Source organism: Sphaeramia orbicularis, chromosome 3, assembly GCF_902148855.1.
Source record: "Sphaeramia orbicularis chromosome 3, fSphaOr1.1, whole genome shotgun sequence".
NCBI classification, from domain to species: domain Eukaryota; kingdom Metazoa; phylum Chordata; class Actinopteri; order Kurtiformes; family Apogonidae; genus Sphaeramia; species Sphaeramia orbicularis.
This window is the reverse complement of record NC_043959.1, coordinates 30,556,015-30,582,776: the sequence shown is the minus strand read 5'-3', so window position 1 is coordinate 30,582,776 and position 26,762 is coordinate 30,556,015. Positions and strand designations below refer to the sequence as shown.

Below are 26,762 nucleotides of genomic sequence, written 5' to 3'. Positions count from 1 at the left end.
TCGATTTCTGCAACCTATTTCAATTCCTGCTTAATTTGTTCCGTTTTCTAACTAGTTATGTCACGACATTTGCGCATATAAGGCAGGGATTAAAGTTCTCCGTCACCACGACGGATTTCCATCAAATGGAAAAATTGAGAGGGGAAAAAAGTCATATTGAAGTAACTTCCCCACGTGTTTCGCGGAGTCCAGTCGGCACCGTGATCCTGTCCTGGGTCTGCTGTCCTGAATCTGCAGCACTCCGGTCTGCAGGTGTTTAACACAGGCACATAGGTTTAACAGTGATGATAATAAGATGACTTCTTTATTTTTATGTCAGGAGGAGAGATTGATGACTATTTCTCTTTGGAAGGAAACACTGCTCATTCTGTGCCTCAGAAACACGTGGACAAGTTCAGCTTTACCGAAGTTCAGCCTCCAGACGCTAACTTTAGTTTAGTGCTAACAAGTAGCTTTCATTATGAAAGAACCACAGCGAAAAGGGAAGAAGACAGAACTGATCTGCATGGACCTTCATGTTTGGGTTCATAGCTTATCTCCTCTTGCTGGTATATGACTAGTGTGTGTGTTTGTGTTTGTGTGTATGTGCCCTTCCTGTGCGTGCGGCTGTGCGCCGCGGCCTTACGCGGTTACGCGCCCGACTGCATAAGTGCTTTATTTTGACCCGTTTAGCATCTTATTTCTATCTGTGTGGTACAGTACGAAGATAAAATTGAATGAATGAGTAACACCCTTGGTACATTTTCCCCAAAATTCATGTGCTGTTGGAGTTGGAGTTATGTTTTAGGAGTTCCTAAATTGTTAAATAAAAAGTTTTTCACTCATTTTTTGCAGTAAGGTTTTCTTCTAGTTATTTTTTTCACTTGCTTCAAACGTTTTCATACTCTTTAAAATTAACCAGAGAGCACCAAAATTGACCTGAAGCTTTAAAAATGTTCTGGGGGAGGACCCCCAGACCCCCCACCAATACCACTCATGACATTTTTTCTATCCATGTTACTAATCTTCTACGCCTGTACACTCTCCCATTCAGTGTGTTTTACAGTATTGCCAAATTTGACTATATAAACTTGTACGCTATAGTAGTATTGTATTGCATCATTTTTAATAGTGGCCAATGATTTTGACCAGAAGAAAATTTTCAGTCAGATGAAAAATTTTTGCTTTAATCCCTGATATAAGGTCAAGACTTCGACGAACATTTCTCAGAGTACGCCATTATTGTTTGTCAGCAGCTGCGGTTGTAGTCCATACTGAAAATGTGTCCAAACTTTAAGCCAGTTTCCTTAAATGTTCAGTTGTTGCTTGTATTAACAAACACAAGTGGCTGAATGGGACAGAGCAGCACAGGCAACAACCTGGAGGGGGTGGGGCATGAAGTGGCTCATTTGGATTTAAAGGGCCAGCGCTCAAAACGACCTTTCTGGTGTCAATGCTCAGAAATAGGGTTGAAGATGGACCTGTGGAGTTGAATTAATGAAGAATTCAGACCCAAGCATAGCATTACAGTTTATATAAACCACAGGGAAATGTTATAATATGCATAATTCTATTGAAAAAAGCCAAATATCACTCCTCTAAGTCCAAACTGAGAGCTCTTCAGGCTTGTAAATGTTACCTTTACTAACTATTTATTGCCAAACGTGTCTGTTCTATGTATCTTAATGGTGTAATCTGGTGATGGCGTGTTGCATTTGCTGCTGCCTTGCCCCTTATAAAAGAAGTTCTTAATCTCAATGGGATTTTTCCTGGTTAAATAAAAGTTAGATAAAAAAACAAAAAAACATATCCCTCACACTTTATACAGTTGAGTATGTGTTCACATGCTGCCCCAGTCAAAAAAAAAAAAGGGGGGGAGGGGGGGGGGGGGATTTTAGTGACGAATAAAGACTATATCGGAAAAAAGACGGAATATAGCGAGCTGCACCCCACACATACACACAGATTCACTTTGGCATTAAATTCAGTTTAAGGCCAAAGAGCTGTTTTGGAGCTGTAGCCTCCAGCTTAGCACTGCGATGGTTTTCAAGTAGAAACTGCTGCTGGATGTGGAGATCCAATATGTGTCGGCACGGCTGTGGGGCTGGCTAGCTAGCTGACAGATCGTTTATACAAGGGGCTCTCTCTCTCTTTCTCTCTCTCTTTTTTTTTTTTTTTTTTTCTTTTTTGCACCGGCTGCATCTCCTGCTGATTCGTACACAGTGCTTACTTCTGTGGGCATTAGTGTATATGCAACTGTGTGTGTGTGTGTGTGTGGGTGTATGTGTTGCGGTGTGATTTGTTATGCTGTTTACGCAGTCCATATGCTCCCGGTTTGACTCCTCTGTATCCTCAGGCCGTCAGAAGGGGAGGACATTTTTCATATTTAAGAGTTCCCAACTCTGTGGGAGTCATACACAAAGCATATGCACGCGCTCCCTCTCTCTATCATTCCCTTTCTCTATATATCTTTCTGTCTTGGAGCAGGAGGTAATGAATTACGTATGAGTACCAGAGAAGAAGTCTGGTCTTGTGGATGAGCCCTTTAAGAGCAAAGTCTTGTCCTAACCTAAGTACACCCAGAGCATTTAAAAAGGCATGCCCGCCCCTTCTGAAGATGCTCCCATTTGGCCTGGCAGCCCACTGCACTCCCCGCTACCCTCTTCAACTAGCCTTTCACATTCACCTCTTTCTCTGCTCCTGTATGGAAGATCGTAGTGCTTTCACTCGGTGTGCTTCCATTCAACTTTGCCAAAGCGTCAAAACAGAGGTTGCTATTGCCGATAACCTCAGGAACAAGAAACAGAAACAGTTTTTATGTGAAGCTTTAGGTTTTGCTTGGCTAGATTTTAAATGGCTAAACAATACAATTGAAAACTTTCCCTTGCGGAAATCTATTCATTTATTCACCAGAGAATAAAACATGGCCAGAGGTCATTAATGGGTGTTTTGTTTTTTTTGTTTTTTTCCCTCTCATCTTTGCAGACATATAAAGCCCTGTATCTTGTATCCCAAACCTTTGTAAAGTATTGCCGTTAGCTACATATATAAATACTTTAATAATGCTGCCACCAGAGCAAGGTCTGGGTGGTGGTTCTGGTACATTATGAGCAAAATAAAATGAATGAAACCAGTGTGATTGTATACTCAAGACATCTTTGACACTTTGGTTTGCTTCCACAGTAAGACATGTTTCTTTACTGTGAATGAAATATAATTTGGTTTGCAAATTAGTCATTTACAGTACAGCAGCCATGGAGCTGGTCTATCACAGTGAAAAGACTCACATTCATTTTTGTTTCACCTTGCAGTATAAAACATATCTCTTAGTGCCTATTTTTTCTTTATTATTATTATTATCACGGAACTTTAATACTTGTTCCTAACCTCAAACTGAAACCCAAAGAAGAACCTGAAGCTAATGTTTTGGCCTTGAATCTCTTGACCTCCCTTTGCTCTGTCTTGTCTTCTCTTGCTGCAGGGAACAGAATAAATTACTTTCTGGTTTTAATGTAAATTATGCTGAATAGGGTACCTGTGAACCTCAGAGTTGTACTTTTTGTTGTATCTTACTGTGGTTTATATGTTTATTGAGTGTGTATATGGCATGGGTCTTAAAGGTCACATGCTATCATGCTGAATACTGGAAATCAGATTTCTTTCATATGTCTTACAGAAAAGGATATATTTTTCACTTTCCACAGTGTGCAAATGAACTATAACTTTGAGAAATACTGTAGTGGGTTTTTTTACAGTAGCTTATGAAGTCTGGTAGATGTTAAATGTTGGAAAGATTAAAATTTTCTCTCCAACAGTTAGCCTGTTCCAACGAGGAACTTCTGCTTTGATTAATGTCCACAACCATTTAATTTGTTTTGTTACACTCCACAGTTCATAGCATGGCTAATATACTGAGAATCCTGCCCTTCACATCATTGCATATTTTGGGAAACAGTACCGATAAATAATTCAAGTTCATAACTTTTTGTTTGGAGGCAAAAATACTTAACAGATGCAAATCCAAAAAGCACATTACTAACAATATTATTAAACTGAATAAATGAATCAACAAAACTTAATTCATACTCTGTTTGAAGAGAACTGCAGCATATCTCCAATACAAATGCCTCCTTCCTTCGCTATATATATATATGTATATATATATATATATATATATATATATATATATATATACATACATACATATATATATATATATATATATATATATATATATAAAATTTTTTTTTTTTTTTTTTTTTTTTTTTCCTATCCAAAATTTAGTTCTTTGCTCATCACCTTCTGTTTCTTTGTTTTGTTTCGTCTGCATTGTTCATTTCTCATTTATTCCCCTCACTGTCTGTCATCCCACCTGTCATCTACCATTTTGCTGCTTGGCCTTCAGCCCAGCCAATTCACACTTGCTCATTCTCTCCTCTTCTATTTCAGCATTTTTTTTTTTTCCTCCATCTCCTGCACTCTTCCACCTCCTCATCTTTTCTCTCTCTGCTTTTACTTTTGCCTCTCACAGCTCCTTGTCACTCCCCCTTGCCTCTTATTCTCTACCTGGTTTCTTTGCTTCTGCCCCGCATTTGTCCTTTGAGACCTCTGGAGCCTTTCTTCATCTCCGGGGAAAATGTCACGTCAGTCTTGACAAGAAGGCTCCTTAGCTGCGCCATTGCAATTGCTTGGTCAATCTGCCTTTTAACTGCCTTTGGGCCACATGTCTGCCTGTGGTGAACTTTTCTGCAGATGCGTACATCTAGAGTACACAGGTCTGTATGCATTCACACAAATTCATGTTTGGTTTTTTTTTTAAGTCAGGCTTATGCAGGTGTCCTTTGAGGCTTTGTGTATACTGACAGCTCTGTTATCTGGATGCCCCAGTGCGAGTGTAAAAGGAGGGGTAGGGGTGATGGTGTTAGCATGCACTGGGGTTCAAGAAAGAAAGATGTTCCCGTGAGAGCGTAGAAGGAGAAGCCTAGAGAATGGAAATTGAAAGACTGAGATGTCTGAGATGAAGAATGAAAAAAGGTGAAGGATCCCAGGCGGGACAGTAAATGAGAGAAGGAAATGAATGAGGTAACAAAGATGTGGGAAGACTAAGGCAGAGCTTCAAGACGGTGCACAAGTTAAGCAAAAGGTGTGGGGTTTTCAATTGAATGATATATTGAATTTACTCTACACTATTGGTCAATTGTCTGGGCTCAGCCTATATATTAAAATTAATTGGTTCATTCCTGAAGTGTGGCTCATCTTGCCACCGGAGCAAGTTAAATCAACTTGCAGGTAATTGAAGCAAAGTTGAGAGGGGAAAAGAGGCTATAAAAACAAAGTTGCACGCTGTCTTTGGCATAAGATATGGCTCTGGGCTGTGGATCTTTGACCTATTTGAGATGCAGCATAATAAGTACGGCGCACTCATCACATAGACACGTCTCAGCACTGACAAGGCAATTAGAGAAGAGCAACATCTCACATGCACAACAACACCTAATATCTTCTACCTCAAAGTGAGGATGAGTAAGATCCATGACACAAAATCATTTGGATTTTGATAAAGCTGCTGCTTCAAATATGAAGCAACAGAATCAGAACTTCTCAAAAGATATCACAGATAAGCCTGCTACAAAACGCAGCCTTCACAATGTTACAGTAAAAAAAAAAAAAAAAATGTCAGTAGAAAGTGTTTTGAGTTTTACTGGATTATTTGAAAGTGTTAAAAAAATGTCAGTTACAGTGAAGAAGTTAATGAAAGACCAAGTCGAGGCAGGAGGTAAAAGAGAGAGAGATAGGAGATCAAAGAGTGCTGATAGACAGACCGACTGATGCGGTAAGACGGATGACGAAAGCTCAGCTGAAGCCAGACAGACAAAGCGGATTGAAGAGCAGCGAGAGGGGAATTTGATTTATCAGCCTCTTTTGACTTCATACCTCTACTGACACGAGCAAGAAGACAAATGTCACAGTGTGGAAGAATTCACTGGAGTTTTGTCTCTAGTCGCGCATTGGTAATTACAATTTCCAGCATGAATTATAACTACCTCTGTTTGGAAGACTTGTTAACCAGTAGAGTGACTTCTGAGTCTGAAACATAAGTGCAAATACTTGGGTGGAAAATGAATCCCTCACGGAAGGAAACTGGATAAAAAAAAAAAAACATACTGGACATGAAGTGTGACAGCCTGTTAGCATTTTTAATTAAATACAGCCTACAAAGACATGCTGCCTTGACATGAGCCATTATTTAAAACAACCTAATTAGAGCATATTTTTGGCAAGTCGGTGTTGTCACAGTCACTTTTTTTTTTTTTTTAAATTCCATTTGTAGGAGCTTTTTCTTGTTTCTCCTATTTTGTGTCATTACTGCCACAGGAAGTACTGTATGTCATGAACGTAGAGTAACTACAAAGGGAACAATGTAATGATTAGCTCAATAGAATACTGCTTGGGGAAACTGCAGAATCACCTGCTGTTCAAAATAAGGGACCATACTGAGCGAGTCAGACCATTGTAGGAACACAACGCAACTAAAATTGCACTAGTTTTATCCTTTTAAATTCCTAACAATAAGCTCAAGAGGATGTTTGAGCAAAATAGACATATTAAATTACTCTACTGAAATGCCAATTCAAAATTCAGTTCATTTTAATTGTAAAATGGTACAGTGTATCGACCATGTGCTATGAAAAGTGTTTTTCAGTTTGGCCTTATACTATAGACATAATGTAGAAGGTTAGCATGGGTATAAATACATAACAGCAGAAAAAACATGAACAGAGTTTACCAGAGTTCATGTGAATGGCATTGAGGCAATGAAATAGTGGAAACTAATCAAATGTTGATGAAATAATTATAAAATATGTTATTTCTCTTACTTTAACAGTTTTTATGCACCTGAATACAGATTATTATCATGATGGTGTAAAATAATGATAACTATTGTTAATCAATTTTGGCTTCTTTTTTTGTGCAATAAATAATTCCCTTGAATGGAAACAGCATGATGCAACAGTTATTACCTCCGCCAAGGAGGTTATGTTTTTGCCAGGGTTTGTTTGTTTGTTTGTTTGTCTGTTTGTTTGTTTGTCTGTCCCTTAGTGTGCAACATAACTCAAAAAGTTATGGACAGATTTGGATGAAATTTTCAGGGTTTGTTGGAAATGGGATAAGGAAGAAATGATTAAATTTTGGTGGTGATTGGGGGTGGAGGGGCCCATGGGGGGGGGGGGGCGCAGACCAGAAAATTTCATCAAAATCTGTCCATAACTTTTTGAGTTATGTTGCACACTAACGGACAGACAAACAAACAAACAAACAGACAAACAAACAAACAAACCCTGGCAAAAACATAACCTCCTTGGCGTGGGGGGGCCCACGGGGGGGGCCACTGATCAGCCTTGGCGGAGGTCTGCGCTCTCCGAGTGCTTCTAGTTACCTCCGCCAAGGAGGTTATGTTTTTGCCAGGGTTTGTTTGTTTGTCTGTCTGTCTGTCTGTCTGTTTGTTTGTTTGTCTGTCCGTTAGTGTGCAACATAACTCAAAAAGTTATGGACAGATTTAGATGAAATTTTCAGGGTTTGTTGGAAATGGGATAAGGAAGAAATGATTAAATTTTGGTGGTGATCGGGGGTGGGGGGGCCCACGGGGGTGGTGGTGGTGGGGGGGCACTGATCAGCCTTGGCGGAGGTCTGCGCTCTCCGAGTGCTTCTAGTTTATCTTTGTTTTAGAAGTCTTTTGCAGTGGACAGCATTTTCCTTCTTTTCTTCCTTTTTTTTTTTTTTTTTTCTTTTTAGTATGGCTGTGCCCTTACAGCAGACACAAAGGTATTGCTGGGTCTCAGGAGGATATGATAATTATGTAATAATTACAAAAATATATAATAAATAGTAACGTCTCCTTTCTGATGGCAGGGGTGAAAACAGAGTGTTTTTGTGGATTTTTCATAATCTCTTCAGACACTGTTTATTGTAAAATGTTGGCTATTTGTCATAGTTTGATATTCTGACCTGTTGAGGTATATTCCTGTCTGAGACCGTACAACTGACATACATAGAAAAATACAGTATGTCTAGATGATCTGTAAGTGAAGCCTATAGAAGATGACCAAGGACTGGCCTTCCTCAGCTTTTTTAAGGAAGTAGAATCAATGCTATGCCTTCCTGGCTGCAGAAAACACAGTGAAAGGTTCTGAACCTGGTGCCACATTTCACCTCAGTCCTGTTAATGTGGATATTTTCTTTTTCTTTATATATATATATATATATATTTTTTTTTTTTTTTTTTTTTTTTCTTTTTTTTTTTTTTTTTTTTTTTTGGGAGGGTGTTGACAGGACACCAAAATACCAGATGCTGAGCCTCCTCCCTGTAAGCGGTTTCCTCATTATTAGTGATCTTTGCCACCACTGTGGTGTCATCAGCAAACATAATGATGGTGTTTGTATTGTGGCTTGACATACAGCTGTGAGTGAAGAAGCAGTAGAGGCGAGAGCTCAGCACATCCCGGTGGGGTGCCTGTGCTCACAGTTAGTGGTGTGTACATTGTTATGTTCCCATCCCAGCAAACATAACAATGTACACACCGACAGACTGGTGTCTATTAGCCAGAAAGTCTGAGGTCCAGTTACAAAGGCTGATGTTGAGGACAGGTTTGTGGCCGGGGATGAGATGGTGGTACTGTATACAGAACTATCCCTAAGCAGTATGTGGACATGTGTTTATGCTCCAGGTGAGATAGATAGTGAAGAAGAAGCTGTGGTGTCCTCTGTACACCTGTTGATGCAGTAGGTGTTCTGTATATTATGTTTGCCAGGACCAGAACCATATTTGTGGTCTGTTTTGGAATGATCTTATTGGTAACATTCAAAGGGACAGGGATGTGTTTAATACGTACATAAAAGCTTCAACAGCGCTCGTCAGCAAACCCTTTGGGAGCGAATACTGGTACACGATCAGGTCCGTCTGCCTTGAGTGTGCTGACTTGACTATGAGAGGCCCTTACCTCAGCAGGGCTCGTAGTCATTGGTCGGTCCCCAGAGGAACAGACATCTTGAGGGCTGGCTTTCTCGATATTCCCATTGAATCATGGGCAGAGTACGTTAAGTTCATCCAGGAGGGACAAGCTGTAGGCTGAGGAGCTGCTGGTCTGGCTTTTGAAGTCTGGTAATGTCTGGCTGCTTTGGCATAGTCGCCTGGGGTCTAAGTTATTCACAGCCATCTAATGTTCTCATTTTTTTGCTGCCTTAATAACCTCTTTTTTAAGGTTGGATTTAGGTCATGTTGTTTCTAGCCTCAAACCCTTCACATGCATGATGCATCCATGGCTTTTGGTTTGAAGAAGTGTATATGGTTTTCTCTCTGACACTGCAACGTTGCATGGGTTGTTGTGCTCATATTATCTAGTCTGTACCAGCGATGGTCCGAAACTTCTCTATAGATCTTTCTGGAAGTTTTTAGAAGAGGGCTTATCTGATGTGTAGTGTATATACCAGGGCAAGAAGCTGTGAGAAGTGGTCTGATTATCCAATCTGGGGAAATTCTATAGGCTTAGGCTACACTGGAGTACAAATGATCCAAGGGTATTCTTCCCTCTGGTAACACAGTAAGCACGCTGGTGAAATTTTGGGAGTATGATCCTGAGTCTCCTCCAATCATAAAGACTCCTTCAGGGTGTTTGTTCTGCTGTTTACTCATCACAGAGTGAAACGCCTAACCCTTAGCATTAGCCTGAGGTGGTATGTAAACAACAGTGAGAGTGTGAACAACAGTGAACTCCTTGGGCAGGTGAAATGGCCTACAGTTTATCATTAGATATTCCCAGTCTGCAGAGAAATCCCTCCCAACAGCGCTCCACATTATTAAACCACACTCCGTTGACCACTGTTGTCCAATGGTCAATGTGTTGTAAAAAAAATCTCTGCTGAGAGTTTCTGCCGCATTTTCGGTCTCATTTACAGAAATACAGTTTTTCTTCCTGCTGCTGCCTTTGTCAAAGAGTTCTACACAGAGATGGGCGTGGGGATGCATTTCAGGGGTGCTTGTAAACTCTGATATCTCCATTGTTTTGAACAGGAAAACACATGAGCAATCAATTGTATGTTGCTTTCAGGTGCACCTTCTAAATTCTGAAATCTATGCTCATTAAACCAAATGTTTGAACAGGAAAGTTTACATATTTTGATTAAATACATTTGTGGTGCATCTGTCATTACACTGAGAAGATGAAAATGCTTTCTGATGTGGATATTCTAAGTTTTAATTGAAGAACTTTTCTTTTCTCAGCTTTCAGCATTATAATGATACTTTCAGCTGGCAGCACCGTCAAATTATATTGTAGGGATGCACCGATACCACTTTTTTCCAGATCGAGAACGAGTACTTACATTTGAGTACTTGCCAATACCGCGTACCGATACGAGTACTTAATAATCCCATTCCAGTTCTTAGTTCCTTTTGTAAATGTGCTTTATTGTCGTTGTCATTAGTCTTACTGGAACAAAGTGCTGCTACCGACATTTACTGCGTTGGAATACAGCGTTTCTCAATTAATCCACCAGGGGGCGCTGCTCTTAATTAACCATACTGGACAAATACCACGAACAAGAGTAAATTTTTTTGAGAAGAAGAAGAAGAAAGTCAGTAATAACAAACATGGAAATGACAGAGGCAACACTGATGTGATACTAATATTGCAGCATTTTTGCTAGTAAGGTTTAAAAGCGAAACTTCATCAGGTAGAGAAAGGAGAAATGAGCAATAAGTTCCGTTTTCACTTCTGCTGGCGGTGGTCCGCACCGCTCCGTACCCCCTGTCGAGCCCTGGGTAGTTGTCATAAATCTGTCAGTAGTTTTCTCTAATTCACACGGTTGCTCTTTGAACAGATCCTCTACCTCCACGGTTCCTGGTGGTATTCTCCGTCTGGGTACACATCTGCCAGCACCTGGAAAACAGATGGAATGTACGCAGAGGACGGACAGAACGCTCTGTCTGTATCTGTCTGTGTCTTTAACGTTACTTGCAGTCAGCGTTACTTTTATTTATTTCATTTATTTTGAAAAATCTCCACACTCTTCACACTCCCCACACATTATTCCACCGTCGCGTACCTGCTGCACCGAAATGTGACTGTCACACGGCCATAAGTGGTATTGGTGCATTTGTATCGGATATCTTTTATGAGTACGAATACTAGTACACACACTGAGTATCAGAGCTGATGCCTGATACTAAGATAAGATAAGATAATCTTTGTTTGTCACATACACAATTATACACAGTACAATGTGCAGTGAAATGTGTTTTGTACCTACATCAATAGAAAAAACAAATTAAAATTTAAAAACATATACATATACATAAATAAGTCAAATTTAAAAACATATACATAAGCAAAAGGAACATTGTTATATATTATATTATATAAGGTGCATGTGTAAAAAGGTGCCAGTGTGTAGTGCAACTCGTATCAGTATCGGTGCATCCCTATTATGTTGTGACAAATATCACAGTTGATCAGCATAATGATATTTTGCTATGTTTCTTCCATCTTTACTGACCATTGTAAGGCGTCCTGTTTGGTAGGATCTGTCAAGTAACAGTTTAAACTCATCCATTTGATCAGATAGTCGTTGTGTATGTCTATAACTGCACGGGGTTCTGACGAAGCACTGCCATGCTGCCATCTTTTTAAGAACACATCATTATGAAGAATGGAAGCCAGGAAAATGTCATTAAGTTGTTGTTGTAGTCTCTGAATTCTGGCTTATGTACAATATGAATTCTCTTCAGTGGTTTCAGTAGCAGGAACACTAAGATGCTCAGTGTTTAGTGCTGCATCTGCATGAACTGTTGAACTTCAGCAATGCATTATGATGGATTGCCAATGCTAGTTAGAACACATGCCTTTCTTTAATTCCTTGCATACAGTGCCGAACACACAAGCAGTCTTAACCACTTCATTAACTTTTAATTTCCCATTTGACTAGGTCAGAAAATAGAAAGTAATAACTTTTGTCTGATGTTTGTTGACTGTCTAAAAAAGACTTTGCCCAATAATCCTCATTAAAGTTAATATAGAGAGACAATGCTAGCAATTTAACAAGTTTTATTTCAAACTCTATATGTCACTTCATAGAAATCTTCTGGTGTGCATCAGCTATTTGGATGCTTTCACTGAATACCATTATCACACACTGGTTGTCAACAGCACCATAGTAAAATATTGATCGCAGCTTTCAAAACTCCACCCAGCTTAATACCTAATGACTTAAAAGAAAGTAATCTCACCCCTCACCAACCTCTCTCTCTCTTCTCTTTCTCTATCTAGAGCTAATAGATGGGACCCCCACCTTGAAAATCAACCATGGCTCCGGCACAGTGGTGCTACAGTTGCCTGGCAACGTGAACGTGGCAGACAGGCGTTGGCATCGGCTGGACGTCCGCAGCAACAGCAAGGTGGGACATTTCACCCATTTAACCCCAACAACTGTTTGTTTAGCAAAGACGCGCTGAATATTTTCACACTTAGAAATACCGGAGTGTGACAAACATATAACACCGAAAACAGCTGCATGAAAATAAAAACACATTTCCTGCACTGAAATACTTTTAATCAGATCTGAGATGGTCAATAAGTAGAAGCTGTCACTTACTGTATGGTTTTAATAGCTTTAATTAACGTATTTAACAGTTTAATGTATCTCTTTTTGCACATACATTAGACAAGACATCTAAGAAATTACAGTGTATTAGTGCTGTCATTTCTTCTAATTATTATCTATCAGCCATCATATAGAAGGGCTTTTTATCTGCAGTGAAGTACTGGCAATACCATCTTAGGTCTTAGGGACTCCATTTAACACCATTTTATAAAGTTGGTAAAACCTCCAAAAGCACTTGATGAACATGAAGTAAAAAAAGAACATAAGCAGACATTCTTTGTTTTAAGTTAATTAACTATCAACACATTCCAAGGCTGTGATATTAAACTGTACAAAGGTTTTACAAAGCAGAAGTTTTCCTCCAAACACCACCCACGTCTTTGACCTCACCACAGTATTGGTGCAGCAAGCAAGAAGTTATGAATGATCTGGATTTTTGCAGTATTCTTTTCACTATTGGACATTTGGGCTGTGTTTGCAGTGGCATACAACACACTACTGCCATATTGATTCTGGACAAAATTAATTCAGATTCAACTTAATAAATCCCACAAGGGTCAGTTTGTTTGTGATTTATTATCTGCACAAGATGCTCACAGTAACACAAAGACACAAGCTGAAAATGGATGATAAATAAATTAAATTAAATTACATTTCCCAAGATGTACAGTGGAATCAAAATCTATAAGGGTGCTTCTATGAAACAGGACATGGGGACTAAAAATTCAAACCAGATGTAGACTAATGTTATGAAGGAAGTTTGGGAGCACATTGGGTCTATTTTAAAAATATATATTTACTGAGATAAAAGAGAAACTGTTTTTCAGATAAAACACTTTTTTTATATTATTTTTATGCAAGAATCCGCATGCAACATGGTAAAAAGGACACAAAAATTACACACTAGTATTTTTTCAAATATCTTTTTAGTCTCTCACAGGTACATTTTGGGAATTGAACCAGTTATGCAAGGCAAAGTTTTTCACAAAAATGACCACTGTTGCAAAATCACTTGCGATTTACATGTGTTTAAATGGGCAGGCTCTGCATGTGACATGAGTGTACACGATGGGTTACACGCGAAACCTGGAATGAGACTGCCGATTCATGAAAAACCAACATGTCTGGGTTAGAAAAACCACTAGGATCATCACATTTAACACAGTGTTTTCATTTATAGCGGTATATAAGACCATTTCAAGCCATGTTTTGAAGATAAAATGCACTGACACCTAGGTAGCTTTTCCTGTTCCAATTTTGGTCATCAAAAAAATCATTAATTTTGGGAGTATTTTTTTTTTCTAGCATTTATCTGAGGTCATCATTAGGTACATCCTGGGGGAGAAATATGTCTAAATTTCTCTTTTATAATTGGGTCTAAAAAAAAAGCTGGCAAAGTGCCAGATACCAAAATAAACCCAGTTTCATAGAAGCACCCATAAATAAACAGAAGATGGTAATAAATGCTTCTGATAAAAATCAATAAAAGAAAAAAAAAACATCTGCAGAGAATTTAGCATACGAATCACAGAAGATTTAAAATATTCCAGATAGGGTCTACAAGTCGGTAAAGTGTCACAACACCCTAATGACATCATAGAGATTGTTTCCAGAAGAATCTAAAATACTTTCTGGAGGATTTATCGATTACAAAAACAGATCAAACCCCTTCATTTTAGTCCTCTGATCGTTCCTGTCCTGCAGTGTGACAATGTAAAACCAGCAGATAAAATCATATCTGACAAACCTGAAAATTTGGGCAATATGCAGATTTTCTTTCCCTTCGTCTAACGGTGGGTTGCAATTAGTACATTACTGCCACCTGCTCCACTGGAGTTTGGACCAGAGTGCGCTATTTACACACATTAAATATGGATGTACAGCTTGGGAAATGTTGGCAAAAATAGTCTTGCACTGCAGGGGAGATGAGTGACTACAAGTGTAAGCGGATAAAAGCGATGTGGCACAATTTGATGTAATACATTTTCATATATACATGTTGTTTACACCAAAAATATCATACAATTACAGTTTGAAACATGAAAAAAAGATTGATTGATTGTTAACAAAAAAAAAAAAAAAAAAAAAAAAAAGCACCAGTAATTAATGTGAACAATCGAATGCTTTGTGAAAAGATCACACCTACAGAATAGCATGGAGTTGAATTCAACAGTTGAGTCTTGGATGCAGAAGAAGTGTCAGTTTTAGTTGGGCCTATTTTTATTCTGACAGGTTTTTTTTTTTTTGTTTTTTTTTTTTTTTAATTTATTTTCAGGCAACAGTTTTTCCTTTCATGTTCTATTAATGTGTGCTTTTTTAACACTTGTATTTTGTTTGTGGGAAAAGGTTTTCCACTCGCAATGGCACAGGGAAGAGCCCACAGTGTCTCATCTTGACACAGGAGACCCGGGTTTGCATACTAAGTCTTATGCAACATTTAAAAGACACTCGTGTTATGTTCAACCTCACCATCTGTTAAATACCTTCTGCAGAATAAATGTGGTTTTGCTTTTGTAAATCAGATGGAATGGGAAGGTTGCTCCTTCTCTTCAGCTGTGCATCCTGTCTTTTTTTTTTTTTTTTTCTCACATTGTAAATCTTACTAAATACGAATCCCTATGTCTCGGCACACACTGAATTTGTCATTTCTTATGCGTGTGCAGTTGAATTGGATGCAGGTGATATTATGTGTTTGATACTGAGTCTGTTTCAGTTAAGTCTGTGCTATAGTTGAAAGAATAAAGCGAGTAAAATAAATGAGAAACCAAAAAAATCCTAATGAACCATTCGCTGGATATATGTTTACACGGACAATAAGACCATAAGAACATTTCACACTAGTCGCTTTTCTATTGGACATTTGTGCAAAACTACCGATATTTACTAAATGTTGAAAAAACAGAAGTGCATAATGTCGGTTTTTCCATTAAATCACAAATGCGATGATTTGTTTATTTATTATCGCGAAATGACACGAGAAGTCATTCCATAAACATGGCGATGAATGTAAATATGGTGTGGATTTACAGAGATATTCATTATTATTATTATATATTACCCCTCTATCTCATTCTAAATTAAAAAATGATTGGGTTTCCTGGCGTGTCCACACATACCGCGACATGTTTCTTCTTCTTCTTCGCTTGTTGTAACATATGTCAACATCCGTTTTTTTAATTCACCTGACTCTAGTTGCAAAAAAAAGGTCTTTCCATTGCAGTTTTGTGTGATATACCATTTGCACTACGCCCAGAAAACCACCTCTTGCAACTGCAAAAACTTTTAATCGAAAAATGGGACTTTTGGCGAAATTTTTCCATTAGGTAAATTTTTATGCGCAAGTTATATTTGCGCAATTTGAGGGTCAATGAAAAAGCGACTACTGTCTTTATATCTTTGTAGAATGGTAGCCTTGTAGCACACTCTGATTATTACCCATTTTGCTGCATGCAAACCCTGTTTGACAGGATTATTTCCCAGGGCTCTACATAGGGAAGATGTCGGTGATTTACTATTGCAGAAGTGTCTGCACTGTCCAGTACAAAGGGAGATAATAGGGGTAAGAGTGAGACGAATGATTGCAATAGCGCTCCTCTGACATTTTCTACCTGGGATCATTTTTAGTGAATTAAATTAGAGTGAAATTAAGCTAATCTTCATTTGACTGAGGACCGCCTGAAGCTTTTCACCCCCAGGGACTCACACATAACCACTGCCTTATAGTTCTTGCCCCTCTTTAATATCCAAAAGACAGTCTGTGAACCTATTTTTAGAGTCTTTGATATAGCCTGAAAGCCTCAAGCCTCATAGTCTCATTGAAGTCTGTGTCTCAACCCTTGAATATTGGGACCATGTCAGTCAAGCCAAAGGACAGAATCTTTTTTTTTTTTTTTTTAATTACCGCTCGGCCAAAGCACAAAGCATTTTTGGCACTTAGAAGATGTATTTAAAAGGTGCAATGAAATGATCTGCATATGTTACAAGACTGCTCCATTTAACTGCTAAGGTTCTTAAGGTGTTTAACTGTGAGATTGCGTAAGCTAGCACCTTTTTTTATTTTTCAGGCTGCTAACAGCATGCTCCAAGTCTAGTTTTCCAAATGTATTCCAGTTCAGTTCAGAAATCCATCACTACAATAGAAGTTCAACCACTAAAGTTCATCCCAACATGCTTCTCTCAGTTTTCCATCAGATTCTACACACCTCTTGAACAGAAACGATACCAGGTTAAAAATGTGATATACAAATCTGATTTCTGTAACATTTTAATGTGCATGACCACAACATAGTTAATGTGTTGTCATTTGTAAATATACATTCATTCATCACAACTGGACCCCAACACACACTAAAAGTTGGAACAAGGACAATAAGGACAAGTAATGAGTCAACATAATAAAATAACTTTGTGATTTGAGACAGATAATCACAGTTTAGAGCAAAAATCATGGAAGAATCATGTGCTTCAGAAGGAAAGATAAACCAAGGATCAACAGCGTGTCAACAATTTTTTTTTTTTTTTTTTTTTTTACTTTATTTATAGAACTTTTCATTTAACAAATGTAACATTTATAATTTCAAGTTATGTATTCATGATACAGAGACTGACACATGATATGACATGATAAACAAACAGAACCTAATGAGGAAAAAAAAGGGCAATATAAACAAGACACATAAAAAGACACTCTAGACAGTGCATTCTGGTACCGTTAAGGAAAGAAAGAAAATAAATGAATAAACAAAACAGGTCAATAACAATATAAACACCTAAAATGTATTTAAAGGGGATGGGGAGGGGGGTTGGGGGGGTGGATGATATGTTAAATTGTTTTTTTTTTGTTTCGTTTTGTTTGGTTTTGTTTATTTGTTTGGCTTTTTTGTTTTGTTTTTTGTTTTGTTTTTTCATTTTCCTTCTTCTTTTTCTTCTTTTCTCAGTCTGTCAATGCTGTTTATCTCTGAATGTGCGTTTGTTGTGTCATGTTGATATTAAAAATGAAGCATGGTGTGCCAATCGGGGGATTTCAAATCTGTAACTGTGATGAAGCTTTGAAATAAAAATATTTGAAGATTAAAATGTATTTAAAGTTCCAGGCCAGGTAACATATTCACCCAGTGTAAAAGAGACACCCATATTTTATAAAATTTGTTGATAGAGTTATTTAGGGTGCACCTAATTTTTTCTAACTTTATGTTAGTGGTTCAACAAATTTATTAGAGAATAATTGAAATGTTTAAAATTAAGAAACATCCGGATGGGATTTCAGCTTGTATGGTGCAGACCAGAATAAAAAGATACAAGGAATCTGGATGTATTTCAATGTATAAAGGATAAGGGTTGAAGTCTAAGGTGAACACAGTGAACTCAGACCCTCAGACCAGGGGTTCTCAACCTTTCTGCTGCTAAGGCCCCCTTATGTTAAGTAAGTTAAGTAAGTTTTCAGTCAAATATACCATTAACTGAACATAGACCATCCACTGTCATTGATCCAACTCCATGGGTTTTACTGGTGAATCAATGTTATAGAAGATGACGGAGTTTCCACATTCACTACGGAGCCTCTGGACGTCCAAATGGGTCATATTTGATGAGAATGAAAAGATGACAAATTGTATTTTACACCAATTATTTACATGGATCAACAGGTATTAAACAGTTTAGATGAGTAGATGCTTTTGGTTGACGACGGATGTTTGGGTCTTTATGGGTTAATGTAACACTAAACAATGGAGCGGTTTATAGCAGAAGTTTCATTCATATAGAAAAAAATTATGATCAGAAAACAGCATTTCAACATCATTATAATGCTGCTTTGCTATTATGCATGTTCACAGGTGGGATATAGTTCCACTCCAGATGGTATACTACTTATTTTAACCTGACATGTTTACCTCCGCCAAGGAAGTTATGTTTTTGCCAGGGTTTGTTTGTTTGTTTGTTTGTCTGTCTGTCTGTCTGTCTGTCTGTCCGTTAGTGTGCAACATAACTCAAAAAGTTATGGACAGATTTGGATGAAATTTTCAGGGTTTGTTGGAAATGGGATAAGGAAGAAATGATTAAATTTTGGTGGTGATCGGGGTGGGGGGGCCCACGGGGGGGCCCCATTTCCAACAAACCCTGAAAATTTCATCAAAATCTGTCCATAACTTTTTGAGTTATGTTGCACACTAACGGACAGAGAAACTAACAGACAAACAAACAAACAAACCCTGGCAAAAACATAACCTCCTTGGCGTGAGGGGGCCCACGGGGGGGGCCACTGATCAGCCTTGGCAGAGGTCTGCGCCCTCCGAGTGCTTCTAGTTCATCATGCCCCATTCATCAACCCTTAAACATATTTCAAATGTTGTGTGAAGAAATGTGTCAAATGCTTTACTGTCTAAATTTTATTTATTTATTTAATTTTTTTTTTTTTCCCACATACAGTATAAAATTTGACAAATACATGTACATATCTCTCTTGATAGATAGAAGGATATGAAAATGTGCAGGTATGGTCAGAAACCCAAAAGACTTATAGAATAATCTCACCTTTGACTTAGTTGTACTTTAAGCAAAATTAAAGAATGTCATTTGCATACCTTCCATGAAGTAGAGGGATAAATACAAATGACATAAAAGTAAAAGAAACGATGGTTATATATCTATAAACATACTTTCTTTCAGTAACATAATGAGTAAAAAGAAATGACTAATAATGATAGTGTGATAATACGAGTTCTAATAGAAACACTAAATACATAGATAAATAAATAAATTGATGGATGGGAAGAAGTGAGATTCCAAAGGGAAAAGAATCCTAATACAGCTAAATTAAGTTGTGTTGCAAGGATTAAAACTACAATGTTTATTTTGAAAGAAAAAAAGAAATTCACAGCATGTGTTTGCATTTTTACCCTCGATGCTCGTCACAGGGTATTGTCATCAGTCCGTCCGTCTGTTCGTATGTGTAAAAACTTTGGTGTGGACTGAAGGCCAAGAGTTTTCAAGTGCCGGCACGTTATGTTTCTTTTTATACATCTGTTGTTTTGTTCGAATGTTTCTATAACCACACAAAAAACAGCTACTAACTGTTTTTTTTTTTTCTTACAAACACCATATCAAGAACCTCACCCTGTGACTCACCCCGTGTGTGTTTATGTGATTTCTGGCTCTTATCAAACTGTTTGATTCAGTACCACACAGCTACTGTAACAGATAAGCCAATTGTCTGTCTTTCTTTTCTTTCACCGTGTTGACACTTGCAAATCACAACACACATGTGCTCAGACTAAGACTGAGAGTAACCAAATGAATGCACCGAGACTCCGGATAATACAATGGTATTATTCTGAATCACATGAATACAATAAAGCATTGAGATTCTGGTTATTACAACGAGGATTATTCTGATTCACAACAGTATTATTCTGAATCACATGTGAATCTATTCATTTGCCGTGAATAGACAACAGCGGCTTATCCAACCTTATTCTATGATGGCATGAGATAAAAACGCAAGGACAGAGCTGCTGTCTGCAGATTTACTGAACAATACAGCAGCAGTGTTTTTCAAACATTATTCAAGAACCAGGCGCTGCTAGTATCTGAGGGATTCGGGTTCATTACTTAAGGAAATGTACTGGTTATTTACTTTACAAATAAATATACTGAGAAACGTGTTCAAAATATTATTAGGTTTCAGTATGTTGTACAGTGTCATGTCATGTTTAGTGCATAAACTTTAAAGAATAGGACTGCAGTCAAGTACATTTATAATAACAAAAACCCAGGAAAGTATTTGTTTAATTATGTTCTGCTGTTGAATCCAAACTGGAACAGAAACAAATAAATAAGCTAAATAAATAAATAATTTCCATGTTTTCTGTTTGTGGATGTTCGGAGAACTAGTGTGTAAGTAAGTGTATTTTTTTTTTTTTTAAAGTGCAATATCCAAATACTAAATACAGTGTAGAATAATTTTCACGTATCAAAAAAAAATCTAAAGTCTCAAGTAAGGTGGAAGCAACTAAGCTGTGTAACTTTTGCCAAGAATGCAAACCAGTATTTGTTTTATGAACCTTATATTTCATGACAGGACTACTGTAAGTTTGGCACAAGCATTCACTCAAACCCTGGGTTGAAAGAATTTAAGTTTATCCACCTGTGGGTGAAGGCGAGGTGCACCCTGGACATGTTACCACTTCATCACAGGGCTATTAGAGTTTATGTTTTACATTTTGCACAAAGGCATTATAGGGTAAAGTGCATGGTATATACTATCCAAAGGTCACCATGGCCGAAACATACTAATCTTATGCAAAACAGACTTTTTCTGTCCATTATCCATGCCCCATTCAAAACTAGAAGATAGCATGTGAAAATAACATGTTCCCCTCCGTCCCATTTTCATTGAAATTATACATGGTGCACTCCATTACCAATATGGGTTTGCTGAAAGCTTCCAAACATAACTTGGTAATTCTAGCGAAATGATGTTTTCCAGATTTTGTATGAAAGTTTTTTTCTACAAATGTAAAAAGAATCAAGTCAAACATAATCTTGATGCTGAAAAGCTGTTTTCTAATGCTTTACATAACCCTGTGCTTGTTTACTGCACTATAAAATGTTCAGTATGTAATTAGAAGCCTGAGGAAAAAAGAAAAAAAAAAACTGCATTCACATATTTCAGATACAAAAACATTAACATATGATTCTCTCCTCAGTTTTCGATTTTGTGTGTTATGTATTTTACCATAAAATGAAAAACTGGTTCACAGTGCTTCTTTTTAACCACTGCCCTATTGTAAAAACAGCAGTGACGCTTATTTTAACATGTTCGGATGAGATCTGAAGTCTTGCTTTTTGTTTGTGCGTCAAAAGGACACATAGCAGACAGCGTCGGAGTAATATTGTCTAATGAAAGAACTGTGAGTCAGAGAGGCAAGTCTCAATTTAGTAATAATGATAAAAGAGCACTTGACAGCAACAGGAGGCGCACTCATTATAATACTGAGAAATGGGGGCTTCATTTATGCATTCAGTTTCCCTGATAATAGTAGTTCAGTATAGTGTGTCCGTATTTGTGTGTTTTTCAGGAAGTGCGCTTCACCCTGGATCGCTGTGCAGGGGCGGCGGTGATGGAGATGGAGGGGCTGGGAAGCTGGTTGACCACAGAAGACCACTCCTCCTGTGAAGTGACAGGCACTACACCCAACACTGACAGGTATACAACGGTGCGAATGGAGAGTGTATTGAACCCATAAAGACCCAGTGGTACTTCTGTGGCAACCCCTAAAGGAATTTTTATCTGTATTTAACCTTTCTTAAGTGATTTATCACCTTTTATTATAGTATTATCTTCTGTAATTTTGCATTTTTTCAGTGAAAATCCGGTATTTTCCTACACTACAGGGTGGGGAAGCAAAATTTACAATATTTTGAGGCAGGGGTTGAAAGACAGTGTATGACCAATTAGTTTATTGAAAGTCATGAGAATTTATTTGCCACAAGAAAATTGACATAATAGAAAATCTTTTTATTCTATGTGTCCTCCTTCTTTCTCAATAACTGCCTTCACACGCTTCCTGAAACTTGCGTAAGTGTTCCTCAAATATTCGGGTGACAACTTCTCCCATTCTTCTTTAATAGTATCTTCCAGACTTCCTCGTAATAGTTTTGCTCATAGTCATTCTCTTCTTTACATTATAAACAGTCTTTATGGACACTCCAACTATTTTTGAAATCTCCTTTGGTGTGACGAGCGCATTCAGCAAATCACACACTCTTTGACGTTTGCTTTCCTGATTACTCATATGGGCAAAAGTTTCTGAAAAGGTATGGATAATAGTGTTAGGTATGATTATGACATCAATATATGTTTGGTTTCAAAACAATTGACGTAGTGCCTGCTGAGAAAAAACAACTAAATGTTCATTGTAAATTTTGCTTCCCCACCCTGTACAAACAAAAACTTAAGGATATTTCATTTTTGTGTCTTTTTTTTTTTGTCATTTTTGCCATTTGTAAATAAAACTATATCTGGTCATTAAAAAAAATGTGTTTCAATTCAATTCACACACAAAAAAAAGTTAAAAGTGCTGTGCAAGAATCCCAACTGAAAAAAATAGCCCAAAAATTAAAAATATCCTTAAATTTTTGTTTGTAGTGTATATTAAATTCACTGATTAGGTAAATGTTTATAAAAGCTCTGATTAAAGTTGATGGTTATTATATCAGAAACAGAAAAAAAACTGCATAAATAATCACTTTTTCAGTCGAATCTATAATTAACTGAACATAAACCAAGAACTTCCATCCACTGTCAATGATCCAGCTCCATAGGTTTTACTGGTGAATCAGAGTTGTAGAAGATGATGGTGTTTCCACATTCACTACGGAGCCTCTGAACTTCCAAATGGGTCATATCTGATGATTTTGAGAAGATGATAAACTGTATTTTACACCAATTATTTCAACATATTGATAGGATTAGTGGATCAGAAGTTATTAAACATTTTAGATCAGTAGCTGCTTTTGGTGGCCAGTGGCTGTTTGGGTCTGTACGGGTTAATGCTTATTCAGTCGGCTTTTCATACCAGCCTTATATTTACATGGTGTCACATAATTCGCAGAACCCAAATGTGAGTGAGCACATCTAAACTACAAAGTGCAGACCTAGACCATGGGGGAACAAAGCACCAGCATTGATAGAACAGTGTTCACACTCCTCCCAAAACCCCATATTATCATTATATTATATTGTATATTGTTGAAAAAATTATGAGACCATCAAAATTCATCAGAAACAATAGTTATGCAATCAAGTACTAACTCCTGTGTGTATCATGTGACTAAAACAGACAGAAAAGAAAACATGGAATGCCTAAAAAGCACTGTTTTTATCAGTACAATGTCATAGCTATTGATGTAAGACTTTATGGGATTTCAGTTATTATCAAGAAAACCGTGGAAAATGGCAAGATATCAGCTCTGAAATTAAATGCTTATGAGCTATTTTTGTTGTTATCATATTTGTCCAAACAAGTGTACCTTTAATTGTACGAGAAATTGAAGAAAACAAGGCGGTGGGCTCATAATTTTTTCTGTAACTGAATACTATTGTGTAGGATGCATGTGTAAATGAACAGTAGAATGTATTTTTCCAGTGTGTATATATGTCACTTCCTGGGAGCTTCATTACATGCCCCCAACTGGCTCCCAGTAACCTTGGAAACCATCTCACCTCTACCAGCATCTGTGTAATAGTACTGACATCTGGCTACTGGGCTCTATTCGCCTTCTGCCATAGTCTGTTGTAGCCACGGGTGGATTGCATTATGGGATATTTATGCTGGTGAAGTGTCCAGAGCATGCACACTGGAAAAAAATACCCAGAAATAGCGATTTAAATACTATGGATTTTCATACACAAACTAAAATTAACTCTTTAGGCTGACTTATTAGCTTGGGATTTCCAATACTGCCTCTGATTGGCTTTGTATTTGTATTTGTATTTATTTGCACGTCACAAACAACAAGAAAAAAATGTAAAAAAAAAAAAAAAAAAAAATGTCCTGCAAGTAACACCATTGTGCAGGAGAGGATAGAAGCCAAAAAGGCTTGTATAAATACCTCCCCAGAAATAGAAAATACACACAAAAAAAAGAATAAAAATACGATATAACTGAAATAATAATCAAAAGTAAAAAAAAAAAAAAATACAAATCAAATTATATAAAGCCTTATCGTATATTTTTTCGTATTTGCTTGTGCTCACACTCACGGTTTTTAGTGTACCTATTTATTTACTTGCACACAAAGATCTTAATTACTCCTGCCTTTTCTCTGCAAAGTAAATATAATACAATGATTTCCTGAATTAAAGGTCTGAGTGCCACTGCAAAGGAACATTAGAGTCAGATTAGCAAGAAACCAAAGTCAGTATATCCTTCAGTGTTTGTTGAAGGCATGTGAGTCAAAAACGCACCCACACAAATGACAATCAAACTTTTAGAGAATTTAAGGCTACGTTCAGACAGCAGGTCTTAATGCACAATTGGGATTTTTGGGTGAAATTGGATTTTTTTGTATGTTCATTCATATTACACATTAAATGCCACTTCTATCGGTTTTGAGTATGAACTGAATGCGACCCTGAAGTGACCCACATGCGTAAAAGAGGTTCTGACGTAATACGTGACCATGTAGGCGCGCACGGTGTTTAGGGAAGTAAATATGTTTTTCCTGTCACTCCTCCTCCTGGAACGCAGAATTGTGACATTTGATGCATTCCAGTGACGTAAAGGTCAGATAAATGCGACCTAGCCGTTCAGATTGAAGACACATATGTTAACTGGGTTGTTTGTTTTTAGTGTTTGTGTTGATTTTTCTCTGTTTTGTTTGATTGTTGTCGTTGACTGTCGTATTGTTTACTTTATTGTGTATTAATTTTGTGTTGCCTTCAAAGATGTATGTATGTATTTATTTATTTATTTTTTACTTTTCTGGTATGTCAATCTAGGGGTGTATGTATGTAAGTGTATGTGTATGTGAAGATGATAAATGAGGTTAACTGATCCAAGGGACTTGATTTTTCATATTACACTGATAGAAAGCTAAACGATAGACTGTTGTGTGAAGAAGGGGTGGGATTAAATATGTTATACTTCCTCCCACGCCTTTTCGAATGTGCAAATGAAGTCATACTTTGTTTTCAGGTGTATGTACAAGTTTTTGTTTGTTTGTTTTCTTATAATCTGTTTTATTTCTAAAGACTAAGTAGGATTACTGTGTTTTGTTGCATATTCAAAATAAATTAAACTAAACTAAACACTGCAAAATATCAAATACATATTGGATTTAGGACCACATATGTAAGTGGCCTGGGTTGGATTTTAAAAAATCGGATTTGTGCTGTTCAAACTGTCTGTAACAGATCGGATACAGGTCACATATGGTCAAAAAAATCGGATTTGAGCTGTTCAAACTGTCTTTACCAAATCGGATACAGGTCACATATGAGCAAAAAAAAAAAATCAGATTTGCGCTGTTCAAACTGTCTTTAGCAGATCGGATACAGGTCGCATATGGGCAAAAAAATCGGATTTGCGCTGTTCAAACTGTCTTTAATAGATCGGATACAGGTCACATATGGGCAAAAAAATCAGATTTGCGCTGTTCAAACTGTAACAGATCGGATACAGGTCGCATATGGGCAAAAAAATCGGATTTGCGCTGTTCAAACTGTCTTTACCAAATCAGATACAGGTCCCATATGGGCAAAAAAATCAGATTTGCACTGTTCAAACTGTCTTTACCAAATCGGATATAGGTCACATATGAGCAAAAAAAATCGGATTTGAGCTGTTCAAACTGTCTTTACCAAATCGGATACAGGTCACATATGAGCAAAAAAAAAAATCAGATTTGCGCTGTTCAAACTGTCTTTAGCAGATCGGATACAGGTCGCATATGGGCAAAAAAATCGGATTTGCGCTGTTCAAACTGTCTTTAATAGATCGGATACAGGTCACATATGGGCAAAAAAATCGGATTTGCGCTGTTCAAACTGTCTTTACCAAATCAGATACAGGTCCCATATGGGCAAAAAAATCGGATTTGCACTGTTCAAACTGTCTTTACCAAATCGGATATAGGTCACATATGAGCAAAAAAAATCGGATTTGAGCTGTTCAAACTGTCTTTACCAAATCGGATACAGGTCACATATGAGCAAAAAAAAAAATCAGATTTGCGCTGTTCAAACTGTCTTTAGCAGATCGGATACAGGTCGCATATGGGCAAAAAAATCGGATTTGCGCTGTTCAAACTGTCTTTAATAGATCGGATACAGGTCACATATGGGCAAAAAAATCAGATTTGCGCTGTTCAAACTGTAACAGATCGGATACAGGTCGCATATGGGCAAAAAAATCGGATTTGCGCTGTTCAAACTGTCTTTACCAAATCAGATACAGGTCCCATATGGGCAAAAAAATCGGATTTGCACTGTTCAAACTGTCTTTACCAAATCGGATATAGGTCACATATGAGCAAAAAAAATCGGATTTGAGCTGTTCAAACTGTCTTTACCAAATCGGATACAGGTCACAAATGAGCAAAAAAAAAAATCAGATTTGCGCTGT

At 37.4% G+C, this 26,762-nt stretch overlaps 1 protein-coding gene across 1 annotated transcript in view; it reads left to right on the top strand.

The window, feature by feature from the left end:
* Nucleotides 1-26,762, top strand: part of LOC115413880 (neural-cadherin) — a 527,604-nt gene that overhangs the window by 392,807 nt on the left and 108,035 nt on the right. Inside the window, exons 28-29 of the mRNA XM_030127006.1 lie at nt 12,303-12,430; nt 21,714-21,841. Coding sequence (XP_029982866.1) covers nt 12,303-12,430; nt 21,714-21,841 — 256 coding nt within the window. The remainder of the gene's footprint in view (nt 1-12,302; nt 12,431-21,713; nt 21,842-26,762) is intronic.